This window comes from Dipodomys merriami, unplaced genomic scaffold, assembly GCF_024711535.1.
Source record: "Dipodomys merriami isolate MVZ:Mamm:240054 unplaced genomic scaffold, mDipMer1.0.p SCAF_1, whole genome shotgun sequence".
Lineage (NCBI taxonomy): Eukaryota > Metazoa > Chordata > Mammalia > Rodentia > Heteromyidae > Dipodomys > Dipodomys merriami.
This window is the reverse complement of record NW_027202270.1, coordinates 141,632,619-141,655,625: the sequence shown is the minus strand read 5'-3', so window position 1 is coordinate 141,655,625 and position 23,007 is coordinate 141,632,619. Positions and strand designations below refer to the sequence as shown.

At 44.7% G+C, this 23,007-nt stretch overlaps 1 protein-coding gene across 2 annotated transcripts; it reads right to left on the bottom strand.

Moving 5' to 3' along the window:
• Positions 1-1,843: 1,843 nt before the first annotated feature.
• On the bottom strand, positions 1,844-10,826 carry Otx2 (orthodenticle homeobox 2). 2 transcript variants are annotated; one of them, XM_069994387.1, is made up of 5 exons: positions 10,749-10,826; positions 10,510-10,585; positions 5,782-6,002; positions 4,891-5,066; positions 1,844-2,994 (listed from the first exon to the last, which is right to left on the bottom strand). In XM_069994387.1, exons 3-5 carry the CDS (start codon positions 5,876-5,878, stop codon positions 2,374-2,376), a joined length of 894 nt encoding a protein of 297 aa, XP_069850488.1. In that variant the 5' UTR covers positions 5,879-6,002; positions 10,510-10,585; positions 10,749-10,826; the 3' UTR covers positions 1,844-2,373. The 2 variants fall into 2 exon arrangements, with proteins under 2 accessions (XP_069850488.1, XP_069850580.1); XM_069994479.1 differs by lacking the exons at positions 10,510-10,585; positions 10,749-10,826 and having other exon boundaries at positions 4,891-5,042; positions 5,782-6,218.
• Positions 10,827-23,007: the final 12,181 nt, after the last annotated feature.

Here is a 23,007-nt window from a genome sequence, read left to right as displayed (position 1 = left end):
GAGCGAAGTTGGGTATAGCAGTGATGGAGAAAAGGAAGCTCTAGGGCCTCCTCTGCTTGAAGTTTCAGGAGAAAACGCACTGCATGGCGTTATTTGCCTGGTAGTCCCATGTGGATCAATTTTTTTTTTTAATGGGTTCTCTTTCCCCCACCCTTTGTAAAAACTGAAAGCCCGGGAGAAATTGGTTATTTTAGACCAGCTTTTCTACTATAAGAAAGAAAGAAAGAAAAAAAAAAAAACTCGGAGATTAAGATTAAATCTGGGGAAACCTAGACTTTCCAGCACCAATCTCACTCCAGTTAAATTACAACGGGATGAATATTACCAGGGGGTTGGAAAATCTTGCCAGCATTTTTTTTTAAAATCTTGGTTGTAAGCTTTGGCATTTCCTTTAGCAATAAGAGTTCACTTATGAGGCAAGATTAGTTGGAGTTTGAGAAGAGTATACACAGTCAGGGATGGAAAATAAAATAGCCAGAAAACAAAATCGTTGCAACTGCTAACCTTCATTTAAAAAGTTACAATCAAGAGTCACTTAATTTTGGTCAAATTTAAGAACACAACAAGTTTAAAATGAAATTAAATACTGCTTTTACCTGAGGAGCACTGATCATCTGCCCATTTATCTTTCAGGTGACTAGTTCAGAAAATGCAAGGAAAAGTGAAAAGGGTCATGTCACCTCCCCCCTCCTGTTTTCTCCCCTCAGCACTTTCAAAAACAACCAAAAAAAAAAAAAAAAAAAACCTGACCAGGTTGCCTTATGTTCAACTACTAAAATGATAGGTTTTAAAAGTTTTCTGAAACTCTTTTGTTCAGAAATCATTTCTGCCTGAATTGCTTTCTGATTCTGATTACAACCCCCACTCTACATTTATCTCCGATGTTTTTGGAAGTTAAAAATCTTAGTCAAATTAGAACCCAAACCAAAATTTTATGCCATTCTGAAAGATGCACCAGTTCTTTTCTTCCCTCTTAAAAAGAGTGAATCTATTTAAAAGCCTACTAATAAAGTGCCTAAGAAATAATTCAGGTTTGCAGCAGGAAAGGAAAAGCCAAGGAGAGTTAAGACTCTTAATGATTGAAGGTTGGCATGCTAAATTCAGTTTCAGACCTGTCCTGATAGAACTTATAAAAAGTTTACAAACCACTGTCACTCATTCCAGGCTATCCATAGATTAGCCAAAAAAAGAAAAAAATAGAAAAGAAAAAGAAAACTGAAAAAAAACTGCTCTATAAACATTTTGTGGATGTAAGGCTGAAGAGGCTTTTCATTCATAAATTATGGTGTAAAATTAAACTAGACCCAATCTTGTGCTAGAACCATTTTAATATAATTATACATATCTGCCAAATCCAAGGAAAAAAAAGGTTTATGCATATATCTTTTCCAGTTAACATCTGCAAACATAAACGACAATGATCTCAGTTTAAAAATTCATCAGGGTCAGAGCAATTGACCAATGTCTCTTTACTGCTAGGCTTACCAACAGTAAATTACAGATGAATTAGTGTCCTTCTGTTGCTCTTCTCTCTCTTTCTCTCTCTCTGTCTCTCTCTCTCTCTCCTTGTCCAGAGACATTTTGTCGTAAAGTTTCAGTGTAGCTCACCTCCAGCCAAAGGTAATCTTTTTAAATCGGTATTCAGTTGCTCTGAATTTTGCTTATAATTATAACCTATTTAATCACAGAAGAACTCCTGCAGAGGTGGAGTTCAAGGTTGCATACAATAACAGGAGATCACAGTTTTGAAGTCTAGCACAGATTAAAAACCACAGATGTACCATTTATATAAGACACACACTGATTGTCTCTTAAACTACATATTGACTCCTTATGAACATTATTTTTTTTAAATAAAGTAGTGCATCTAGGACAATCAGTCGCACAATTCACACAGCCCTGAAAAGTTTTTCAGTGCCAACTACCAGTTGGTCATGAAACGTGAATGAGCTTGAGACGCTGTTCATTCCTAAGAATCAACCAAGGATTGGCTAAAACATTAGATCACCTCTGCTTCTGAAGGCTCTGGCCTTCCCGCCCTTCCCTCACAACTTAGTTTTGTTTGATTTTTTTTTTTTTAATGTAGTGTTGGGTTGCACATGGCTAGAATGTTTGATTGATCACTTTGGAAATCAGGAAAACCAATGATCTAAAACTATGACAGGATCTTAAGTAGATTGGTTTGTCCATTTCAGTTGCTGGTTGGTAAGCCCCTCTAAGGCCCTTCAATTTTCCTTCTATGCCTCTTGGAACTTTGATCAGGATTCTGAGCATCATCCCATCTAATTCTTTTAACCAATGCCTGGCTAAAACTGGAAATGTCCAGCCCAGCATATTTAAAAATCACCCACAAAAAAGAGGTTCTACAGGTCTTCACAAAACCTGGAATTTCCACGAGGATGTCTGATCTTTATAATCCAAGCAGTCAGCATTGAAGTTAAGCTTCCAGGAGGCAGTTTGGTCTTTATAATCCAAGCAATCAGTGGTGGAGTTAAAACCCAAGCTTGAAGCTCCATATCCCTGGGTGGGAAGAGAAGCTGGGGACTGATTGAGATGGCTGGTAACTGCATTGGTACCCATAGGACTGAGTGTGGCCCCTGGTCCAGGAAGCTGGTGATGCATAGGGGTCAAATAAGATCCACAGTCCATGCCCCCAAAGTAGGAAGTTGAGCCAGCATATCCTTGACTATAACCTGAAGCCTGAGTATAGGTCATGGGATAGGACCTCTGCATGCAGGAAGAGGAGGTGGATAAGGGGTCTGACAGTGGGGAGATGGAAGCTGGGCTCCAGATAGACACAGGAGCACTGCTGCTGGCAATGGTGGGGACTGAGGTGCTAGAGGGGGGAGTGAACTGGCCACTTGTTCCACTCTCTGAACTCACTTCCCGAGCTGGAGATGTCTTCTTTTTGGCAGGCCTCACTTTATTTTGACCTCCATTCTGTTGTTGCTGCTGTTGTTGACGACACTTAGCTCTTCGATTCTTAAACCATACCTTGAAAGGGAAAAGTATTTATTTTTTAACATGGACAGATGAGCTAAACAACCTCTCCTCCTCCTGGAGATCTGCTTTGAGACACCCTCACATATACTTCTGGAGTTGTGAAAATTGGGAGGTTCTGTCTATAAGCCTTTCATCATACCTTTCATCTAGCCCAGAACAGTAACATTTAAGATAATCCCTCAAATCATATGGATAAAAATTCATTTCACTGTCCTGTCTTGGTCTATTACACACAGGTACGTAGAGAGGGCTGTATTTTGGGATGCTCTCAGATTGAAACAGAACATAGATTTTTTTTTTTTTGAGAAGGAAACACAAGAGAAGAAAGGAAAACGATTCTGTTCTTGTGTTCTTGCAAGTCAACAAGACAACCTAAAATCCAACAGTTCTTATCCATCTTCCAAGGAATAACTAACTGCTAATATGGAGATTGGCTCCATCACCTTACATTTTGTCTCACATACAAAGACTCACAAGAGAGCCCTAAGGGGAAGACATGACATCTCAAAGCTACTGTTGATGGAAAGCTTCTTCCTGTAGAATGGATTGACTTCTGTGGTCTGTTTTAAGGCCAAGACAGACCTCTCTATCAGTCTTCAATAGCTTCCGTCTGTATCTGAAGAGTGGTGCAACTCAGCCCACAGATCCTGTCTCCTGCATCATGCTCACTGATTTGTCCATTTCAACCTCTGCTACAACTTGGAAATTTCTTTCCACTAGCCCTTTTCATGTTCTGCCATGAAGAAGCTGTGTTTGCCATATTCTGGGGATTATCAGAGAAACTTACTAGTACTTTTCTGGGCTTCAAGTCCTTAATTGTGCTCTTGAATGAGCTCTCCATATGGTTGTGGAAACTGGCAAAAGTCGTGTCCCCCAGGCCAACAAACTCAATGCTACCAATCATTCAGTCACTTGATGTCTTCCAATGAAGACTTTGATTCAAGCCTCAGAAAATGCTAGAACTTCTCCCAAATCCACTTCAACCAACAAACTTGTTCTCTGCTTTGCAGTTCACACTGTTTCAAAACATGTCCTACCTAAAGGATAGTTTAGATGCTAAACATTTTTTCCAGAACTCTCTCCCTCTCTGTCCACACACACACACACACACACACACACACACACACACCATGCATGCACAGATGCACATGTATCCATACATACACACACACACACACACGTCTTGCCCTCTAGGATCACTGACTTACTGTGCTTTAGGGTCAAGTTTAGGATTTAACTAAAGTAAGGGAAGATATTTAATCTATCAAATAAATAGTGCTGAGCTAGAAATTTCTACCCAATCCATAAGACGTCTAAGAAACACATTCTCATTACGTTTTACTCACTTGGGAACAGCACCAGTTGTTTCTACAGCTTGGTTCTGCCACCCCATCAGGCATGACCTTCAGCAAGCATTTGTTCTATTTATTTATCTTATATTAAAAACAAAAACAAAAAACAAAAAGAAAACCTTTGGGCTGTCCAGAAAGCTAAGCTTATTTCACCTCTGAAAGTCCAGGAGAAAAGAGGGGAATCTCCACATAGAAGGGAGGAGTTAAACTACCCTGTTGTTACTCGGGGAATCTGCCCAGGGCAGTGTCTCTGCACGCCATTGACCCAAGAGTTCAGGCGCTCTAACACTGCAGCTACATTGCCACTCTCCCTTACCTGGCAGCCTGGGCGGGAAGAACCACTTGCCCTAAGAGGATAAGGTGGCAAAGGAGAATCGCTACTGGTACTGGTACTGCTACTGCTCCCCGGGATGTTTATAGAGTTTCGAGCTGGGGGGGAGGGAGGGGGTGCAGAGGGGGAAGGATGTTCCTCCAGAGTTCTAGTTAGCATCCTGGTTGAGGGGAAGAGTCAAGGAGGGCTGTAAGTCTGTCCTACCTGCACTCTGGATTCGGGCAAGTTGATTTTCAGAGCCACTTCCTCCCGCATGAAGATGTCTGGGTACCGGGTCTTGGCAAACAGCGCTTCCAGCACATCGAGCTGTGCGCGGGTGAACGTGGTCCTCTCCCGCCGCTGTTTCCGGGGTGTGGCTGCGGGACAAGAAGCCCAGGGCCCTTTAAGGTGGGGGAGCAGTTTCTCAGTCACAGGGCTTTCCGTGTGGGGTCCTCGACTTCCCGCCTTCCAACCCACCCCAACACTTAACAGGGTGACAACTCCCTCCCAGTCTTCGCAAAACCATCCCCAACCTACAACCCAAACAAAAAAAGCCCCAGGACGGCCTCCTGGGAAGGGCAGCTCAGTTGGACCCAGGAGGGCAAGGGGACCCTGATGTCACACTGTGTGCCACTCCAAGGGCCTTTGTCCCTTCATCTTTAAAACGGGGGGGGGGGACGATAGTTGGTACTTGGAGGAGGGGTAAAATGCGCAAAGATACGACCCGATCGAAAAGAAAAAGGGCCTGAGGGTTCAGGGAAGCCCGGGGCGAGGCGTGAAGAGCTGCAGAGAACTTGTGAGAGAACCGTGGCTTCCCTAAAAACTTTGGATAAGCCGGGCGTGGAGGCACGAGCCAGGGTCCCCCCACACCCGAGCGACAAGGACAATGACCCTCCTTACGACCCCCGTGCGCGCGCGCCCCTCTCCACCCCGGACACTAAGGAAGAGACCGAGCGATGTGATTTTCTACCAGAGTTGCAGACCGGATCGATTCACATCCCGGCAGCCCCTGGTCCTCCCCGACCGGTGAAAGCCGACGGTGGGGACCTCCTTTGGAGCTGGGGTGAGGAACGGCGCGGGAAAGGGCCTGGTAAGAGTGCCGCAGGACTCACTTACCGGGGTACCCCACGGAGGGGTGCAGCAAGTCCATACCCGAAGTGGTCAGACTCAGCCCATTGACTGCGTAAGGCGGTTGCTTAAGATAAGACATCATGCTAAGGTTGTTTGGAGGCGCAAAGTCGGCCCAAATGGGGGGAACCCAGCCGGAAGGTCTCGATTCGCCTGTGATGGACAGGTTCAGGGTTCCTTGGTGGGTGGGTGGGTTTGGCGTGGAGGAACTAAAAGCAAAGCAAGCAAACAAACAAGAGGTGCTAGTTCACTGTGTCGGAGGTCGCAGCTTCTCCTACGTTCCACCACTAACTGCAAAGAGCTGAGGCCGGGCGAGGCACACAGGCTTTTAAAGGACTTGCAGATTCCCTCTCCCCCCCCCCACCTCCCACCCCCCCCAGCTGCTCTGGAACTAGAGGAGGACGGAGTGAGACCTGATAAACCTGTCTTTCCCCACCCCCACCCTAAACTTAAAAAAAAAAATAGAGGACCCGAAGAAAGCAATTACAATCTGCCTTCCCCCAAGAACAAAACCCCACGCCTTCAAACGCACACAGCGCATTCCTATCCCAACATTTGCATAGGACTCGTTGGCTGGCACTAGCTAATTGTCTCAAACAAAACTTGATTGGGGCCATTTGCAGAGACAAAGAACTCTTTTGGCTAAATAAATAATGCTGATAACAAAGCCCCTCGGTGAGAAACAAAGAAACAATTCAAGAAATCTACCTCAGCCCAGACTGTTGCCTTTCCCTGGTAGAGATTTTAATTATCTTAGCTTTTTAATCACTTTCAACTACCGAGTCTAAAATGTCAGTGCATTTAGCATTTAAAATATCAACTTGCCAAACAACAAACTTGTGAAAAACTACCCCAACCACTATTATGCCACATTTGAAGTCATTTCCAGTAATCATTTTCACCTAATTAGTAACCTGGATAATTAGATTTCGAGGTAAGCAACAGATTTATTAGTTTTGCAGAACCTGCATTATATGTCTCTAAATAAGTTGAGCTAAACAGACAAATATTTAACTTTTTAAAGAAACACCTAGCAAGTACTTAAATATACAGTTAAAAAAAAAGTTGCCATGGTTGGTACTGGGCATGCCAGAAATTTTGAAGTAAAGTTAGACTCCCACCAGATGGATAATGACAGGCTCCCACATTTGCAAGTAGAAAGGGTGCTCATTTGTAGTGTGAGTTGCTTCCATGTTGATTGTGATGTGGGGGGGGGGGGGGGCAGTAGGTCCTGCAGGAGGCAAACTTTTCGGACATTTGTGTCTCTGCAGCTGCAATTTCCTGTTAACTGCAACTGCCTTACTGAAGAAAGTAGATAAACACCCAAAGTTGTGAAACTAATAGAATCTCTCCCCACCTTTAGCGTTCCTACAGTTGTCTAAGGAAAAGCTCTTAGGAGTGGAAAAAGAAAAAGAAACTTATTTACTTTCTTTTGTAGAGTCCTCCCTCCTCCCCGAGGACAGGGACTCAAAAGTAGATGTTAATATAGGCTGGCAGTTTCCAAATCTGCCTTTTATTAAAAAAAAAAAAAAAAAGTGGTAGGTACCTTGCAAAGCTCTCTACTTTGAAACTTTCACACCATGGAAGATTGCCTCAAAATGGCGGATTCCATATTGGGGGATCCCTGTTACTTTTTACAGGGTCTTCATGAGTTTTAAGAGCTCTGTGCTCATGTTTACATTGTGTAAGATATCAAGGCACCACACCATGAAAGTTGGTAGCTGCGACTTCCTGATTTAAATTCAGACAACAGTCCTACTCCCCCCACCCCCAAATATACATATATATGCATATGTATTTTTTAAAGAAATCTTCTTCTGGGAGGAGTTTGTCTTCTTCACCAGTAAAACAAATTTAGCCAGTCCTACAACAAAGACTTCACATTTTGTAATCTCTTTTCTTCTCAACCTGCAGTGACTTGGAGGCTGTGAAAATCATAATTACTTTAAAATAGTCATTGGTTTGTTAAAATAGCCTCTAAACAGAAAAGTTCTGTTCAACACAAGTCTTACTACCTTGTAAAGTTCTAAGCTCCTTAGAGAGGAACCTAAAATGGTATCATCAGATGTTGAGAAAAATGGAAATGGTCTTCCATGCCCCAATTAGAAAAGCCTGACATCACACAATAAAGTAACACATTCCAACTAAAAAGCAGTGACAAAAAGCACCGGTCCCGATACCCTCTTTGGGGGTAAAATGGCCTTTTCCTCCGGCATACATCTTTAAAAGAAATAAAAGAATAAGGGGGAGGGGGAGCTAGGGAATACTTTGAACAGCTAGCCTAGGTATATGCACTACCCAAAGAAGAGGCCTTGGGCCCTGCCGTCTAACTTTCAAAGCCCTGGAAGTCCACTTCTCTTCCTTCCACTCCAAGCACAGTCCAGAGGTTGGGGAGGGGGGAAAAAGAAATCATCTTTTTAATACATAAGGCTCAACCTGACCTCTCACGAGGCAAAGAGGACAATCCATACCTAGAGGCAAACGGTGCTGGCCCGGCGAGTCCCCGCAGCCAGTTGCGGGTGCAAGTGGCTCTTTCTTGTGTCCCGGCCCCGCAGTCCGGGTGGTCAGGTCCCTCTCCAGTGCCCGCGTCGGCCTGCGCAGCCTTATATCTAACGGTCTATTCGTGCAATCTGTCGCTTCCCCCTCTCCCCCTCCCCCCGTTTTTTTTTCTTCCAAGAAGCCCATCTACCAGTTGCTGTGTCCTCGCTCAATCATAATTACCTCGTCCGAGAATTAATTATAATAAATGTTTTCTTGATAAACTAACGAGATAATCCGAGGGGCACACGTCCCTTAATTACAGGCCGCCGCGCTCTGCTCTGCTTCTCGTCCTAGCTGATTAATTTTCTGCATGATGGAAAGGAAACAAAACTACACGGACTGGCGATTGGCCTGCGGCTGAGAAGATGACGAAGAGGAGGACGAAGGGGGGGGGGGGAAGAGGAGAGAGAGAGAGAGAGAGAGAGAGACAGAGACAGAGACAGAGAGACAGAAAGAGAAAGAAAGATCTGTGGGCATCGTGGAAAACAGCCGGCGCCGGCCTGGCCCCGGCGAACTCGAGTGAAAGTTTCTGGCCTCAGGGAATCGACAACTCTGCCACCCGCGAGGGAGGGAGGCAGGAAGAAACGTGCCAAAAGGGTTGGCCTTGGCTATTAATTACCGCCAGAGAAAGCCGGGTGGGTGCTACTAGCTCTGGAAGGAGAGGCCTCGGGTACAACCTTACTTGGGGGAGGGGAGTTTCCACTAGTGCTTATAACTTTCTTTGATCAGAAAAAGTCCATAGATAAGCGAGGGAAATCCGGAACTCCCTAAAAGCTCTACGATGGGGGGGAGGGAGGGGACGGAATTTCCAGGAGAGCCTCCTCTCCGGTCCCCTGCCTAAATTCATCCGCAAAGCGCGCACACAGCACCTCTGGGCCTCTTCCCTCCCGATCAAGGAAGGATTTTTGAGAAGGACTTGGATTTCAAAAGAAAAAAATAATAAAATCTGTCCTGAAGTCGGACGCATCGACACGAAGACTTCTTCAGAGTTGGCAACACGACCCTTCGCTCAGGGCCGGGGCTGGCGGGAGATCTTCGGATGGTTCTCACTGGGCAGTGGGAGAGCAAAATCTACGTCCCTGCGAGCCCCTCGATCCCAGCAGGATCCTGACCCGGGACACCTCCCGGTCCCCGAGCCTGGGAAGGGAAGGCCGGAGAGAGCGCGGCAGGCTCCCAGCTGCTCAAGTCCCCAGCGCAGGGAATTCGGTCCCCAGCCTCGCCTGGCTTCCAGCTGGGCGCGGGGCGACTCGCGGCCACCTTGGAGCGCCCCAGGTGCGCGCACGGAGCGCTTGGCGGGGCGCGTCCCGCGCCATCCCTGCAAAGTCAGGCTGCAAAAAAACAATACCCATCCTCGTTCCCTTTGCCCGGGCCTGGCGACCTGGGGCTCCAATCACCACAGCCTTAAGTGGGTGGAGGGGAGGGAGTTGCACCCTCAGGGATGGGAGGATATTGTAATGCATTCGATCTGAGATCTGAGCTGCTCTTCACTGGGCGACGCGGGACGGCCTGGGGCGAGCGCCGAGCGCGGGGGTGGACCGTCTCCTCGGTTATCCGCCCAGGGTTCGGCTCATGTTCCTTTAGGGGGACTCAAGCGGCGGCGGGCGGCCGCCGCCGCCCAGCAAACTAACCAGGCTTCCAGCGCAGCGGCCCCAAGAAGCTCCTACCTTGTTATTCTCTCCCCCCTCCTTCCCCATGCATCATCCATCCATCCATCTAGCTACATTGGCACCTCTAGATCTCAAACTCTAAATACCTCCTTGGGAGCAATCCAAAGGACCCTACCCAAACCTGGGGGCCCAAATGAAAACATCCAAGAGACAAGCCCCGAATGGCCTGGACATTAAAAACAAAAGCACAAACAAACCCCCCTCCTCAACACCCCAGATGAGACTGGCGACGGCGATTTGCGGTGGCGGCGACCGACCCCCTTGGAGCACGCGCCCTCCCTTCCTCCCGCTCCCGCCCTCTTCCCATCGCCAATTCCACCCCACAATGGTCGTTATTACAAGTCAAAATTTGAAAGAGAGAGGAAAAACCATCAACCTTTGGAAGAATTTCACGTTTGCAGAAGTGCATGGATAGATCTATTGGAAGTGCTGGGGGTGGAGGTAATGATGGACAGAAGGACACACAGCTATAACTATAGACAACCAAGACAGACGGACTCTTTCTTACCTTATGGCCGCATTGGAGGTTAGAAGAGGCGGGGAAACCCAAATTATCCTTCAAAATTCCAAATAGCCAGCTTATCCTAAAAGAAACCAAGAGCATTGAGTTAGAAACCTTGAAGTCTTCACCCTTCGGGGAAAAAAAAGTAAAACACAACCCGAATTGTTGTTGTTGTTGTTTTTAAGGCAACAGAAAATGAAGTGGGCTGAGTTGGAAAGCCGCGTGTGCTCTTCTAGGATACATACAAAGTAGACGTGGAGAGTGAGGGCTGCGCTAGCGATTTTTATTTTTCGTAACAGTGGAAGGCTGAGTTGGAGCTGAGGTCGCTTCCGCTCTCGGGGAGATTTGCTGAGAAAGCGCCTCTCTGGCAACTTTTTGACGCAAACTCTCCAACCAATGGCAGGGAGAGAATGATTGACACATCTAAGCCAGAGGGAAAATAATAAAAACACACAACAGGGGGAGGAAAACAGGCCTCTGCTGCACGGGGGGACGAGCAGGCAACAAATCCAGGCCTCCGACATTACCAGAATGTTCTTGAAAAACACTGGGCTCCCTCCGCTTAAAATATACATTCTGGGCCAGAGCATGTGAACTAATTGTATAATTAAAATGATGGACAGGGAGGCCTCCCCTTACCTTCTTTGCCTTTTCTTCCTTTCCAGTACCCCTTTCCTTTATTTTGTTTTGTTTTTATTTTTGTGGAAGGAAGGGAGTGAGAGGACACCCCCGAACCATGTAAAATGGGCAAATAAAAATATTGAAGTCAAAGCTAGGGAAGGGTGGAGGTGGGGATAAAGGGCTTCTCCAATCCAAGGCCAGCAGTCTGTGTGGATCCCAGGCAGAAAACCAGCTGGGTGAAACTTAAAAAACAAACCGGGGCAGACAGCACCCAGGCCCCAAAAGAGTGAAGGAAAGAGGTTTGGGGCTGAGGTTGTGGGCCTGGAAGAGAAGGGAGAGACAAAATACACACAACCCAAGAACAAACCACGGTTAAAAATACAGCGACCCCCTACACACATCCCCAGGTCCCAGAGCCAGAGACCCGGGCTCTGGCCCACTAGGCTGGCTAGATGAAGTCGAGAAGCCTAGGGCAGGCTGCAAACAACACAAAATCCCCAAATCGACCCCTAGAGCTGGTTGGGGGCGCTGGGGGAAGGGCGGGTAGGGGTGAGAAGCAGGAGGGCTCAGGTCAGGCCTCGCTCGTGTAAAGTGGGCAACAGCCTAAATTGGAGACCGTTTCCACGTGAGAACCAACCCTTCCAACTCCCTCCCGGGCAGGGCCGGAGAGCTAACCCGGAGGGAGGCGCCTGTGCTTGGGGCCGAGAGCCTGGAGGCTGGGAGGTACCCGGACCTCGGCAGCTAAACTCCGGAGAGCGAACTTCAGACAACTTTTCCGTTCGGCCCAGAGACTGGGGAGCCGACTGCTTTCAAATGGATCCGAGTTCCCTAAAGGAAAAAAAAAAAAAAAAGGCAGAAACAGATTGGGCGGAGTATTGGGCGAAGGGGGGGGGGGACGAAGGGACTCCTGTAACTGCTGATTTTGAATGGGGGGGGGCGGAGTTGGGGTGGCGCGAGCAGAAGACCCATCTTTCCCAAGTCCCAGTACAGAAAAAGAAAAATAAAATCTCTTTCTAAACACCGTTTCCCCCCCTCACTCTCCTCCTCCTCCCCCCCCCAGACACCACCAACACGGCAAAGTGGGCCCCAAGAAACGGCTCGCTGCCTTTAATTTGGGGACCTATGTTAATGAAGTTGGTAATTAATTCGCCGCTTTGTTGTCGGTTCTTATACTGTATGTGTAATCAAATGTGGCTGTCCTTGGGATTTACAGCAATTAACGAATTACGGGAGTGCACACGAGGCAAGCCAGCTCTCAGCAGCCGGGCTGGGCTCCGGCTCCGACAGGGCCCGGGGCTGGGCGCACGACCGCGCGCCGCACCCCGAGGCGCAGGTGTCTCTAGAGCTTTGGGCCCCGGGTGGCCCCGCGAACCCCCCGAGCGGTCTCGGGCCCGCCCATCTCCTCGCGGGGCCTCCGCAGCAGCTCCAGTCCGAAGAAACCCGCTGGCTGTCTGGTTCCCAGGAGTCACGACTTTCTGGGGGCCTGGGCGGTGGGGGGGGAGGGTGAGTATGGATTTTTTTTTAATCACCCCGCCCTCACGGTGCTGAAACACCTGGCCACTGCCCCCAAGGCCTTTAATTTGGGAAATGGGAGGAGGAGGGTGCCAATGCCCCAGGCGGTCAGTCCAGCGTGGAGCTGGCTTGTTGAAGCGCTGGTCTGGGGCGCTGGATCACGCACCACGCTGGTCATGCGGGAAGGACAAACACACTCGGATCACCTTTGAAGCACCGTCTTCTTTCTATCCTAGATGTGATCATTACGATGTAGAGAAGCATCAAAAGGCGGGGGGAATATTGTGGATCTGGAGACTTGAGACCCTAGGGGCAGTAGGGGTGGGGTGAAGAGCTCTGTGTAGTGAGTGTGTTGGGGGGGGGTGTGGAAATTGGGTTGGAAGATTCATCTGTAACAGGGTTCAGAGTCGTGGGTGGGGTAACCCTCAAGTCCGAAATGTGAGCTGTCCTCTCAGATGACCCGGGGCAGCCAAACCTCGCCGGAAAAAAAAAAATCCCCGTGTGTTCTTGGACAGGGGCGTATTTTTGCGCGATGGGGCGTGGGGGGTCTGTCTGCTCCCCTCGCCGGGGCCGGCAGCTCACAACCCTCGCTTCTCCTTTGCCCTCTAGTCTAATAACTTCGCAGAAATACGGGACCAATAAACCACGAGCTGGAAACGGACAGTGTTAAATAAACAAGGGTCTCTTTAAAATTCTCATCCACTTCAGATGTCTAAAGTAAGATTGTGATGATTTTGTCACGGTTTGGTAAATTTACCCCTTTAAGAGGCTTTCATAAATCCCAGAACACACCTTCAGCCAGATTTGAATATAGATTTAGGTTTTAAAACCCAGAAGCTGGAAACACCGCTTTATCAAAGAGAATTTCCCTTTAGCTTAGCAATGTGCTGCAGCTCTTAAAAGATTGGATCTGAAAGAGAGAGAGAGAGACTGAGAAAGAGAACTAGAGACAGACAGAGAGATGCAGTCAGGGGAGGGAGAGGAGGAAAAAAAACCCAACACTTTCTTTTTCTTTCTAGAGGAATTCTGACCAGACTCTGCAGCAGTTTGGTGGCAGGCAAGCTTTCTCCTGGGTGCCGCCTGGAAAAGTTGCAAAATTGCTCTTCACCTGTAAGAACATGCTCTTTTATCTTCCAGTCTCTTCTTGTCAATTTGGAAATTGCAGACAGCCGGGCTCAGGTACAGTTTCCACAAACCCTACCCTAGGTCAGGACAAAAGCCACTGGCTGGGGGGGGGGGGGGGGGGGGGCAGGGCTGCTTTACTGAGATTTGTAAGGCTTGATGGGAGAAAAAAATTCCTCGATGAAAACTTCTAACTCTCGATTTTTCAGTAAGTTTTTGAACTTCTAATATAGTTACTATCTATTGATTGTATTTCCTTTATCTGTGTTTAACATCCCCCCCCTCCCCGTGTCTTTCATCTTTTTTTCCCTTATGTATTCAATTTTATGGTAGCATGTTTTGTGTTTTTAAATACTTCTCATTAGTAAGGGGATGGGTTTTAATTGTCATGTGTACAATTACCTTGCTATGCATATGAGATGTAAGTATCCAGGAGCTAAATTAAGAAACAATACAGAGAAAAATCTTTATTTATTTTTGTCAACGCTTGAATGTAGTTTCCATAATATGGCTGGTATTCGTATTTTGGAATCTAGATTTGTGTTTAAAGCTAACTGGACTTACTTTCTCCATCCCACATGCCAGGCCAGTTTAAAATATTCCAAACTTTCCTTCAAGTTTATTAACTGGGGGGGGGGGAGGGAGGGAGTAAAGTGGGAAGGGAGAGGGAAGTGAGCTTGAGATTCATCTAGGCTAATTAAAAAAGAAGAACAAAACCCATATTCCATGAGAACACAGCCTCTCAGGGGAAAGGGGCCAGTTAGATTCTCCGAACACTCACTTTGGAAATATGAAGATTAATTTCTAGTCTTTTCAGCAATTCAGTGGACAGCAGGGGATCACACTTTGCCTTAGAACCACCATGATATTTTAAAAGAAGTCATTCTTCATTAGGGTTATGGGTATGACTTTATTAAAAAAAAAAACTTTGTCAAGATTTTTTTATTAATTTTAACCGGATTTAGGATTAGCAATACAGGCAGAATTTGGGAGTAAAATATAAGGCAACAAACAGATCACTTAAGAATTAAGCTTTGCTCGCTCATTCCCTGCTTTGTGGTTGCCTTAGAAAAGAGGGTAAAGGAGAAAGAAACAACTTCAAAGATAGGATTGTGCAGTCTTGATAAAAGAGTAGGAGGCAAACTCTAACTGGAAAAAAAAAAAAAGAGAAAAAGAGGAGCATGTTGTTCCGGAATGAAACGGATTAAGATTGTGTGACAAGTGCGAGATGTGGGTTGTGAGACATTTATGAGCTGAGTGTGAGCTTGGAGCTATGCATTTGTCCCTGAGAGTTGGGGGCCAAGGGTGTGTGTTGAGCAGGGTCAGAGTGGATGTTAGAAGAAGTTGGTGTAAGTGTGAGATCCAGAGGTGTGTGTGTGTGTGTGTGTGTGTGTGTGTGTGTGTGTGTGAGAGAGAGAGAGAGAGAGAGAGAGAGAGAGAGAGAGAGAGAGAGAGAGAGAGAGAGAGAGAGAGAGAGAGAGACACTCTGTGAGTGTGTGTGTGTGTGTGTGTGTGTGCTCTTGTGTATTGATAGGGTATGGATGGGAATATGGATGGATTGATGAAGGGTGGTAGCTGTCAGTTTATATAATTTTCATCTTCTGGTCCTGAAGTTTCCTTGAAATCAATTCTACTGCAGGCAGCAGTCTTGAGCTTACAGAGCTGATATAAAACAACCATTACAGTCCAATATCTTGCCTGTTTGCAAACTTCATTTAGAACTGGAAGAAAAAGGACCCAGGAATGGTTTTGTAAGACAGGAAAAAAAAGAAGAAGAAGAAAAGAAAACCACAGTAAAGCTTTAAACTAGTTTGGAGAAATCTCTAATCTTTTATTTGTAACCTTTTACAAGCTTTATTTCCCATATATGAAAAGCTTCTTTTATATGGGCATGACAGAGTTTTTTCTTTGGATTTTTAATTAGAGCCCATCAATTGTAGCCATATTTAAGAATCAATATAAAGTAATCCTTCGAGACGGGATAAGGTTTTAATCGAAAATCTAATTTCCCACTCTTTGCAGATCATTTTAAAGGGCTGGTTGACTTTAAAAAAAAAAAAAGAGTTCAATATTTAAAAGACATAACACCTAAAGCCTGGAAAAGATCACGTCTGTAAGAACTAACTGGTGCTGCCTTACAAAGAAAAAGTCTGGCTGTTGTTGGGGACTTCTTTCTTTTACTTAGAAGAATTTGACATTATCCCTCCCCCCAACACTGTTCTTTAATGCGATTCCTATCAGACTATTCACACTGAATGAAGAGAGAAAAGGAAATTGAAACTATTTCATATGCGAAATATAGTTAACTAATTTTTTTAAACAACAAAGAAAATGTGGATCTTGACAGATCCATTTCCTACATGCTTCCCAATTCCTAAGACTGGAGAATAAATAGCACACACTTTTCATTTTTTTCTTCAGAGGAATCCAAACTTGCATATCCAAGTATGTCTATTTCTGGTTCATTTAAAAGCTTAAATTTTAGGATTTTGCATTAAACATTTTCTACAACAATGAAATCATTGTATGAAGTCTACGAAGACATAGACTTTTAAACAGTTCTACCAGAGTTACTAGCTTTCAAACTTGTCTTAAAAGAGAAAAAGGGAAAAGAAAAAGACAAAAAATGAAAACAAGAAGACACCAAAAAACTAATTGTAGGTGCACAATCTGGCTACTTTTTTCCTCCTGAACAATGAAGTCAAGGTTTTGTTGAGAGGCTGCACATTATCTGAATGTGCCTAGTACATTTTCAACATTCACCACTTTCTAGTTTGAGACCTACAATTCATCTGTAGATTAGAAAGGGAACCTATACCCTTAAAAAAAGAGAGAGAGAGAGACAAAGTTTTTGGAAGTACGGTCAGTCACTGTACTTGTTTTAATTGCTGTGTGTGTTAAGTGTGTTTGAAGAAATGAACTCATCACATTTGCTTTTCAAAACCCATACGTAGTGAGTTTGAACATGTTTGCTAGCTGTGATTTTTCTTTTATCTGCGGAAATTTCAATTTATTTAAAAGCCTGACGTTTGATGCACTACATGAGCGCATGAATTTTAGAGAAAGCCTCTTGTATTTCTCCGTAATCGCGTCTAATGAAAACCTGAGGTTTTCCTCTTTTTTTTTTTTTTAAGTGAAAATAGAATGCATCTTCATTAGGAAAAATTGACTGGTGTGTTCACGACAGTTCGTAATTGAAAAGGCAACCTATTTTAATGGTGTGGTTGAGAAGAAGATTACATACTTTATCCAAACACAAAGACAATTAATAATGAGAAGAGGGCTGCTGCCACGAACTCTCTCTAGTGCAGTAGCCCCAAAGTCAGGCACAACGTGTTCATACCTGAGATACACCATGCAAACTCACCGGCTCCCTCCTTTCCCAAGTCACCCTGGCCTGATTCAGGGTATCTTAAGGTGTTAGGCGCCGGGATCGAGGGCGATCCAACGGGCTATTTTCGGACAACATTGCGGTGTGGAGCCCGACACTCCAGCCGACACTCGGGGTCACTGAGTCTGGAGACGCCCAGGTTGCCCGGCTTTGGCGCAGACCGTGCGCCCTCGGGGGTGGGTGTGGGGGAGTGGCGCGCGCCAAGCCTGGCGTGGATGGGCGCTCGCAGCCCCTGCGCGCTGGTGGATTTGGAGGTTCAGAGGCCCCTAATAGGAGAAATAGAGCGAACTGGACTGGGCTGCCCGGGAGACCGGGTTCTGTTCTGATTGATGTCAATGTTGGCAGGGGAGGGGAGGGGGGATCTTGTAAAGTTGGGAGTGTGCTTGGCATGGACTGTCATGGGGGGTGGGAGAATCAACCAAGGTCCCCCCCATCTGCAACTCTTGGAGGGGGCTAGGGGAGCCAAGTGTGTGTGTGTGTGTGTGTGTGTGTGTGTGTGTGTGTGTGTGTGTGTGTGTGTGTGTGTGTGTGTGTGTGTGTGTGTAGGATGGGCAGGGTCATTTTGATCTTTTGGAGACCTTTGCACTTCCAGGCTCCCGGGTGGGAGAAGGACTGAGATGGTCTCTAGTGTTTGCCCTGCAGGTGAGGCGGCAGCTGAGAACTCTGAGAACTGAGAACCCGCAGTCCGGAGGCCCTCAGGGCCAAGGCAGGTTGAGTGTGGGCCACACTTCCATGCTTTTGAATAGCGAAGTGCTTCGGGCTCAGCCCTCCACCCCCTTGGAACCTGCTCTGTCTCTGCCCCTTCCCCAACACAATCTCCCCGCCAGGGCTTTGGCAGCTGAAAAAGGAGGCCCCAGTACCCATGCACCTCCCCACTCCGCGCACTCCCTCTGCTCCAGTGTGGATGAGTACCACCCAACCACCATTCCTCAAAGGCTACTGCGGAGAGTTCTGGAGGCTTCTGGCTTTGACTAGCCGCACACGACTCCAGGGAAAGGTGAATTGCAGGGGTCCGAGTCCATGGTGTCTAGGAGAGATGGAGAGGGATGGCTAGTCAGACTTTCAGGCTGCCCTGTGACACGTGTGAGTACATCCGGCCTTATGGAGTAGGAAGAAACAAGGACCCATTCTCCAAGCCCCCCTGACCATATGGAAGCTTCTTCCCCCAAATGCATGCTCTCTACATCCCTCAGCATCCTTCAATGAACAATCCCCTTCCCACGTGCTTCTGTCTATTCATCTACAGACTTGCTGTAGACCTGATGCCTGCATGGTTAGGAAACTTCTCTCTCTGACACTCAAAAGGCCTGAAGTTTTCTCTGAGGGCCCCATGCTCTTCTCCCTCCTTTACGGTAGGTAGGTGGGTTCCTAGTGCATTGCTAGCTGAAGAGCCAGCTATCAGCTACTTGGTGTGTACCTTCTTCACCTTGGTCTGCGACCAGCCTTTTGGCAGAATGAATCTAGAGTTTTTCTTGACCCTTCCAAATGAGTTTTTCAGATGGCAAAAGCTGACATACTCCAATTACAGTTTGTCAATCAAGCCCTGGTGTCTCTGCTCTTTTGGTTTTTGGTGAGGCCATGTGTGTCATCTAGATATATTAAGGAAGAGGAGTGGAGCTATGTCTTCTAGACTAGTGAGAAGTGGCTCTCTCTCTCTCTCTCTCTCTCTCTCTCTCTCTCTCTCTCTCTCTCTCTCTCTCTCTCTGTGTCTTACAATAGCTTAAGTCCCACATATTACTTGCACAATAACAGAAGAGCAATAACAGACTTCCTTGTATTTGATCTGTTTCTTGGCATTTAACCTATGGATGCTTGGAGGCATTTTTATTAGCATGTGTCTGACTTCTGATAGCCACTCAATAATGACATTCCTAATCATTAATTGAATACCATTTAAGCTAGTTCAGCAGCAGACAGTAGCTCTTAGCTTAAATGGCAGTTTCCTAGAAGGTTATTCACTTAATGAACAAGCAAAAAGTGAAAGATAAAATGACATCAATTCTTAGCTCCTGAATATGATGATTATTTAAGAAACATGTATCATACAATAGATGCTATATTGGGGGTTACTTTCCTTTCCTTTTGGTTGTACTTGGTGCATAAATGTACTTGGTGTATAAATCATGTCAGAGAAACAGAAGAAATAGGCCTGGTCTACAGATAGTGAATATCAACAGAATCATGGGCTTGAGTTGATCCTGATCTTTTCTTGTTTCAACAACAAAACAGAAGTGACCAGGGCCTGAGTAAAGAATTTTTCTAATAAAGACAACCTGTAAGACTAGATGTTTACCACGTAATATAGGTCACTTCAAGTAAGTTTTATTTTTTTAATGATAAACCAAACAATCCTGCTATCTTTAAGAAATATTTTTTAAAGTCTTGGAGCCAGGTGCCAGTGGCTCATGCCTGTAATCCTAGCTATTCAGGAGGCTGAGACTGGAAGATTGCAGTTCAAAGCCAGCCTGGCAGAAAAGTCCCAATGAGACTTTTATCTCCTATTAACCACTCAAAAACTGAAAGTGTTGCTGTGGCTCAAAGTGGTGAAGTGCTAACCTTGAGCAAAAGAGCTCAGGGACAGTGCCCAGGCCTTGAGTTCAAGCCCTACAACCAGGGGAAAAAAAAGTCTTGGTAGTTGGCACTGTGTAGATAGAAGCTATGGAAACCTGGTGAAGCAAAATGCATTTCACATGGACCATAATGTTTTCTTTTCTTTTTAGTATAGCAAGACAAAGTCTTGCCATTTTGCCCAGGCTAGTCTGGAACTCACTGTGTAGCTCAGTCAGGCTGGCCTGGAATTCACAATCCTCCTGCTTCAGCCTCCCAAGTGTTAGGATTACAGCATTCACTACCACACCTGGCTCAGACCATACAGTCTTAATTCTGAATATTTGGATCAACCTGGTCTAGCAACCAAATTGTTTCACCATGGAACAATGGGTACTTTTGTTTTTCATTCACAATACCATCAAGGTCTCTGATTTAACTTGAAGATGGGTGATTGTCAATCTAAGATGGTTCCCAGAACACTTTTTTTTTTTTCACTCAATAAGCATATTTGGGAAGCTTCTAATGTAGGTAATTGTCAAGAATGGACTGTCTTAATACATGTGCAAGTCCAGGAACTAAGTTATCCCCTCCCCCAAAGAACAACATAGTTATAATAAACATTTGATCTAAAATTTTACACCATCCACTTTCAAACTACACTTAAGCCCACAGAGATCTGTGGGTTACTCAAGGTTGTAAGTACTTGTGCTGATCATCCGAATCAGCATTCCTGGGGAAAACTGTAGGAGTTGTTTGCATGAACTGACTAAAGTACCTGACTCTTAATGTTCAAATTGGATTTGTTTCTGAAAAATAAAATTAGACATGATAAGTGAGTATGTGAGTTATCAAGTGTTTAGACAGATTATGTGCTCCCTAGTGGAAGATAATTTATTTGATGTACATTTAAACAAACTTTAGGTTTATATTCTTTTAAGCATTGTCTGTAAGACAGAATGCCTGCATATCTGTTGGTGATGATTGTATTCCTATTTCTAAGTGAATGCAAAAACATTCAAATAATTATAAATAGGATTTACTTTAAAAAGTCTTTCTGAACTAGAAGTTGTTATTTCATATTTATTGCTTTTTTTGCTTTTTTTGACATTTTACTTTGAATTGCTTGCCAGTTTTGGAAACGGATAGGTTTTTATCTCTATTTAAATTTAGAATTTCCTATAGAGCAACTTACATTCCAACCAAGGGTTTGTTGTTGTTGTTGTTAAAATTCCCCTTGATATTTTATTTGCTTTTTGTCTATTAAACAAATATTATGATGAATCTTTCCATAAGTCATTGATAGAGTTACTGAATGTAAGGATTCAGTGACAGATTAGAACTGAGTCTCCTTAAAAGCAGCCAGGATATAAACTCTTCTACTTATGAACTCTGCCAACAGGAATTAAATGCTACCTCTTTACAAAGCGATCTCATTGATCTATGTCTCTAGCTATACTAGAGTCCTTAAGCAATATCCTTACCCATAGCTATTTTGTGTTTTAAAGGCTATGATATGTGGATCATGATACCTCTGCATAGTGTGCCGTCTGTAGAGAAGTCATATTGCCTAATGCTCTTCACACAAATTATTAAGAAGGTTGGACTTTTTTTTTTTCTTTTTCCTAAAACATCCCAAAGCAACTCATTCTTTACTTTCCAAATTTGGCCTTAAATTGCCTTCACAGCTAAGAGGATATGAGAGCCCCTTTGTTCTAGAGCTGCTTATTCTGGTGTTCAAGGTGTGCATTTGTTCCAAAGATTGCACTTAGGATTTATAAGTGCCATAAATTCTTCAAACTAAGCTCCTATAGTCCTTATACCACCTTACCAACTTATATTGGGCAATCTGAAGAATGAAAAACAAAAACTTTCCATGGGATTAGGTAGCTATTCTGATTACAAAAATGAATTTATTAAATCTAACTGGCAAGGAGATCTACTGGGAATAAAGAAGGCAAAAATATGGGCTTAAATTAATATTCAGGCCTGAGAATAGAACATTTAATTTCTGATTCTCTCTGCAGGTGGGGTATGAAATAGAATGCTAGTGTTACTGATGCCAGAATGCTTGCCTATTTTTATACTTCCGTAAGGGGCATGGGCAATGGAACAGGAGACTTACTGAAGTACAACAGAGTTTATATAAAGATCCATCAGGCTTAAGGAGGGCAGTATTTGCCTTATGGAAACAGTAAAGCTCTTGATGCCCAAAAGGTATATGAGAAAGATGGTATAAGAGATGAGCATCCAGACACTCTATCCGCAGCCTTACTCTGCGACAGACCCAGAGGCAACTCCAAAGCCACCAGGGCAACTGCCTGTTCAGTTTGCCAAAGAGCCAGATGCTGTTGCTTGGAAGAATCTCTTCCACAGCTTGATGTCTGGGCCCTGTGATTGCCATCCAAAGAACAGTGGTGGGGCATGCTGGGATGAATGCAATCCCGGCATCCCTCTATAGTATTTTCCTTTCTTTCTTTTCCTTTTCTTTTCTTTTGTTTTTAAAGAGTCATTTTAAATTAAAGAAGTTTGAAAACTCATAATATATTTTAGAAAAATGTTGAAAGCAAAAACGAAAGGTAACTGTACACATCAAGGCTAATCATTTGGAAAAATAAATCCTCTTAAAACTTAATTTTGTTTATGGGTCCTATTTAATTATCCCATAAGGATTGGGGGGCATTTAGAAGAGACAAAAGACACCCCACCATCCACAATGATGAAATAAAAAGTCACTGCAATCTAGAAGAAGAGTGAGGCAGCATATCTTCATCATTTTGTATATTTGCTTTGACCCCAGGGAATGTGTATTTGCCTGAGATTTAAAAAAAGATGTAGAAGTGTTAGTTTTACAATAGAGTTTTGATTGTGGGTACCACTGAGCATGTGTTTTAAATTTTTGAAAAAAAGTGACAAGAAAAATGATTAGTGACACCTGAGAGCAAACATGGCTGCCTGAGAGCCTGATGGGTCACTAGCATCTCTTTTTACACATCACATGTGAAAATTCACAGGAAGCAACATTCCTTCCTTTCAAAACATGTGTTAGCATTTGCTGTGTTGTAGCTGGGTGCATAATAACTGCTGTCTTGGAGTCATTCAGGCCACTTCAACAAATGAATGTAATTTGATCCCAGCGTACAACCAAAAATCTATATTCTTTCCATGTAATCTTTTATTTTTTGTAATTATAGGAATTTTTCCCTTCATATTCCCAGACTTTGCCTAATAGTCTGATAGCAAGAGCCTTAGAGTGCCAGAGAAATCGGTAATTTCTTTAATCATTGTGATCAATGTGAATCATGCCATGA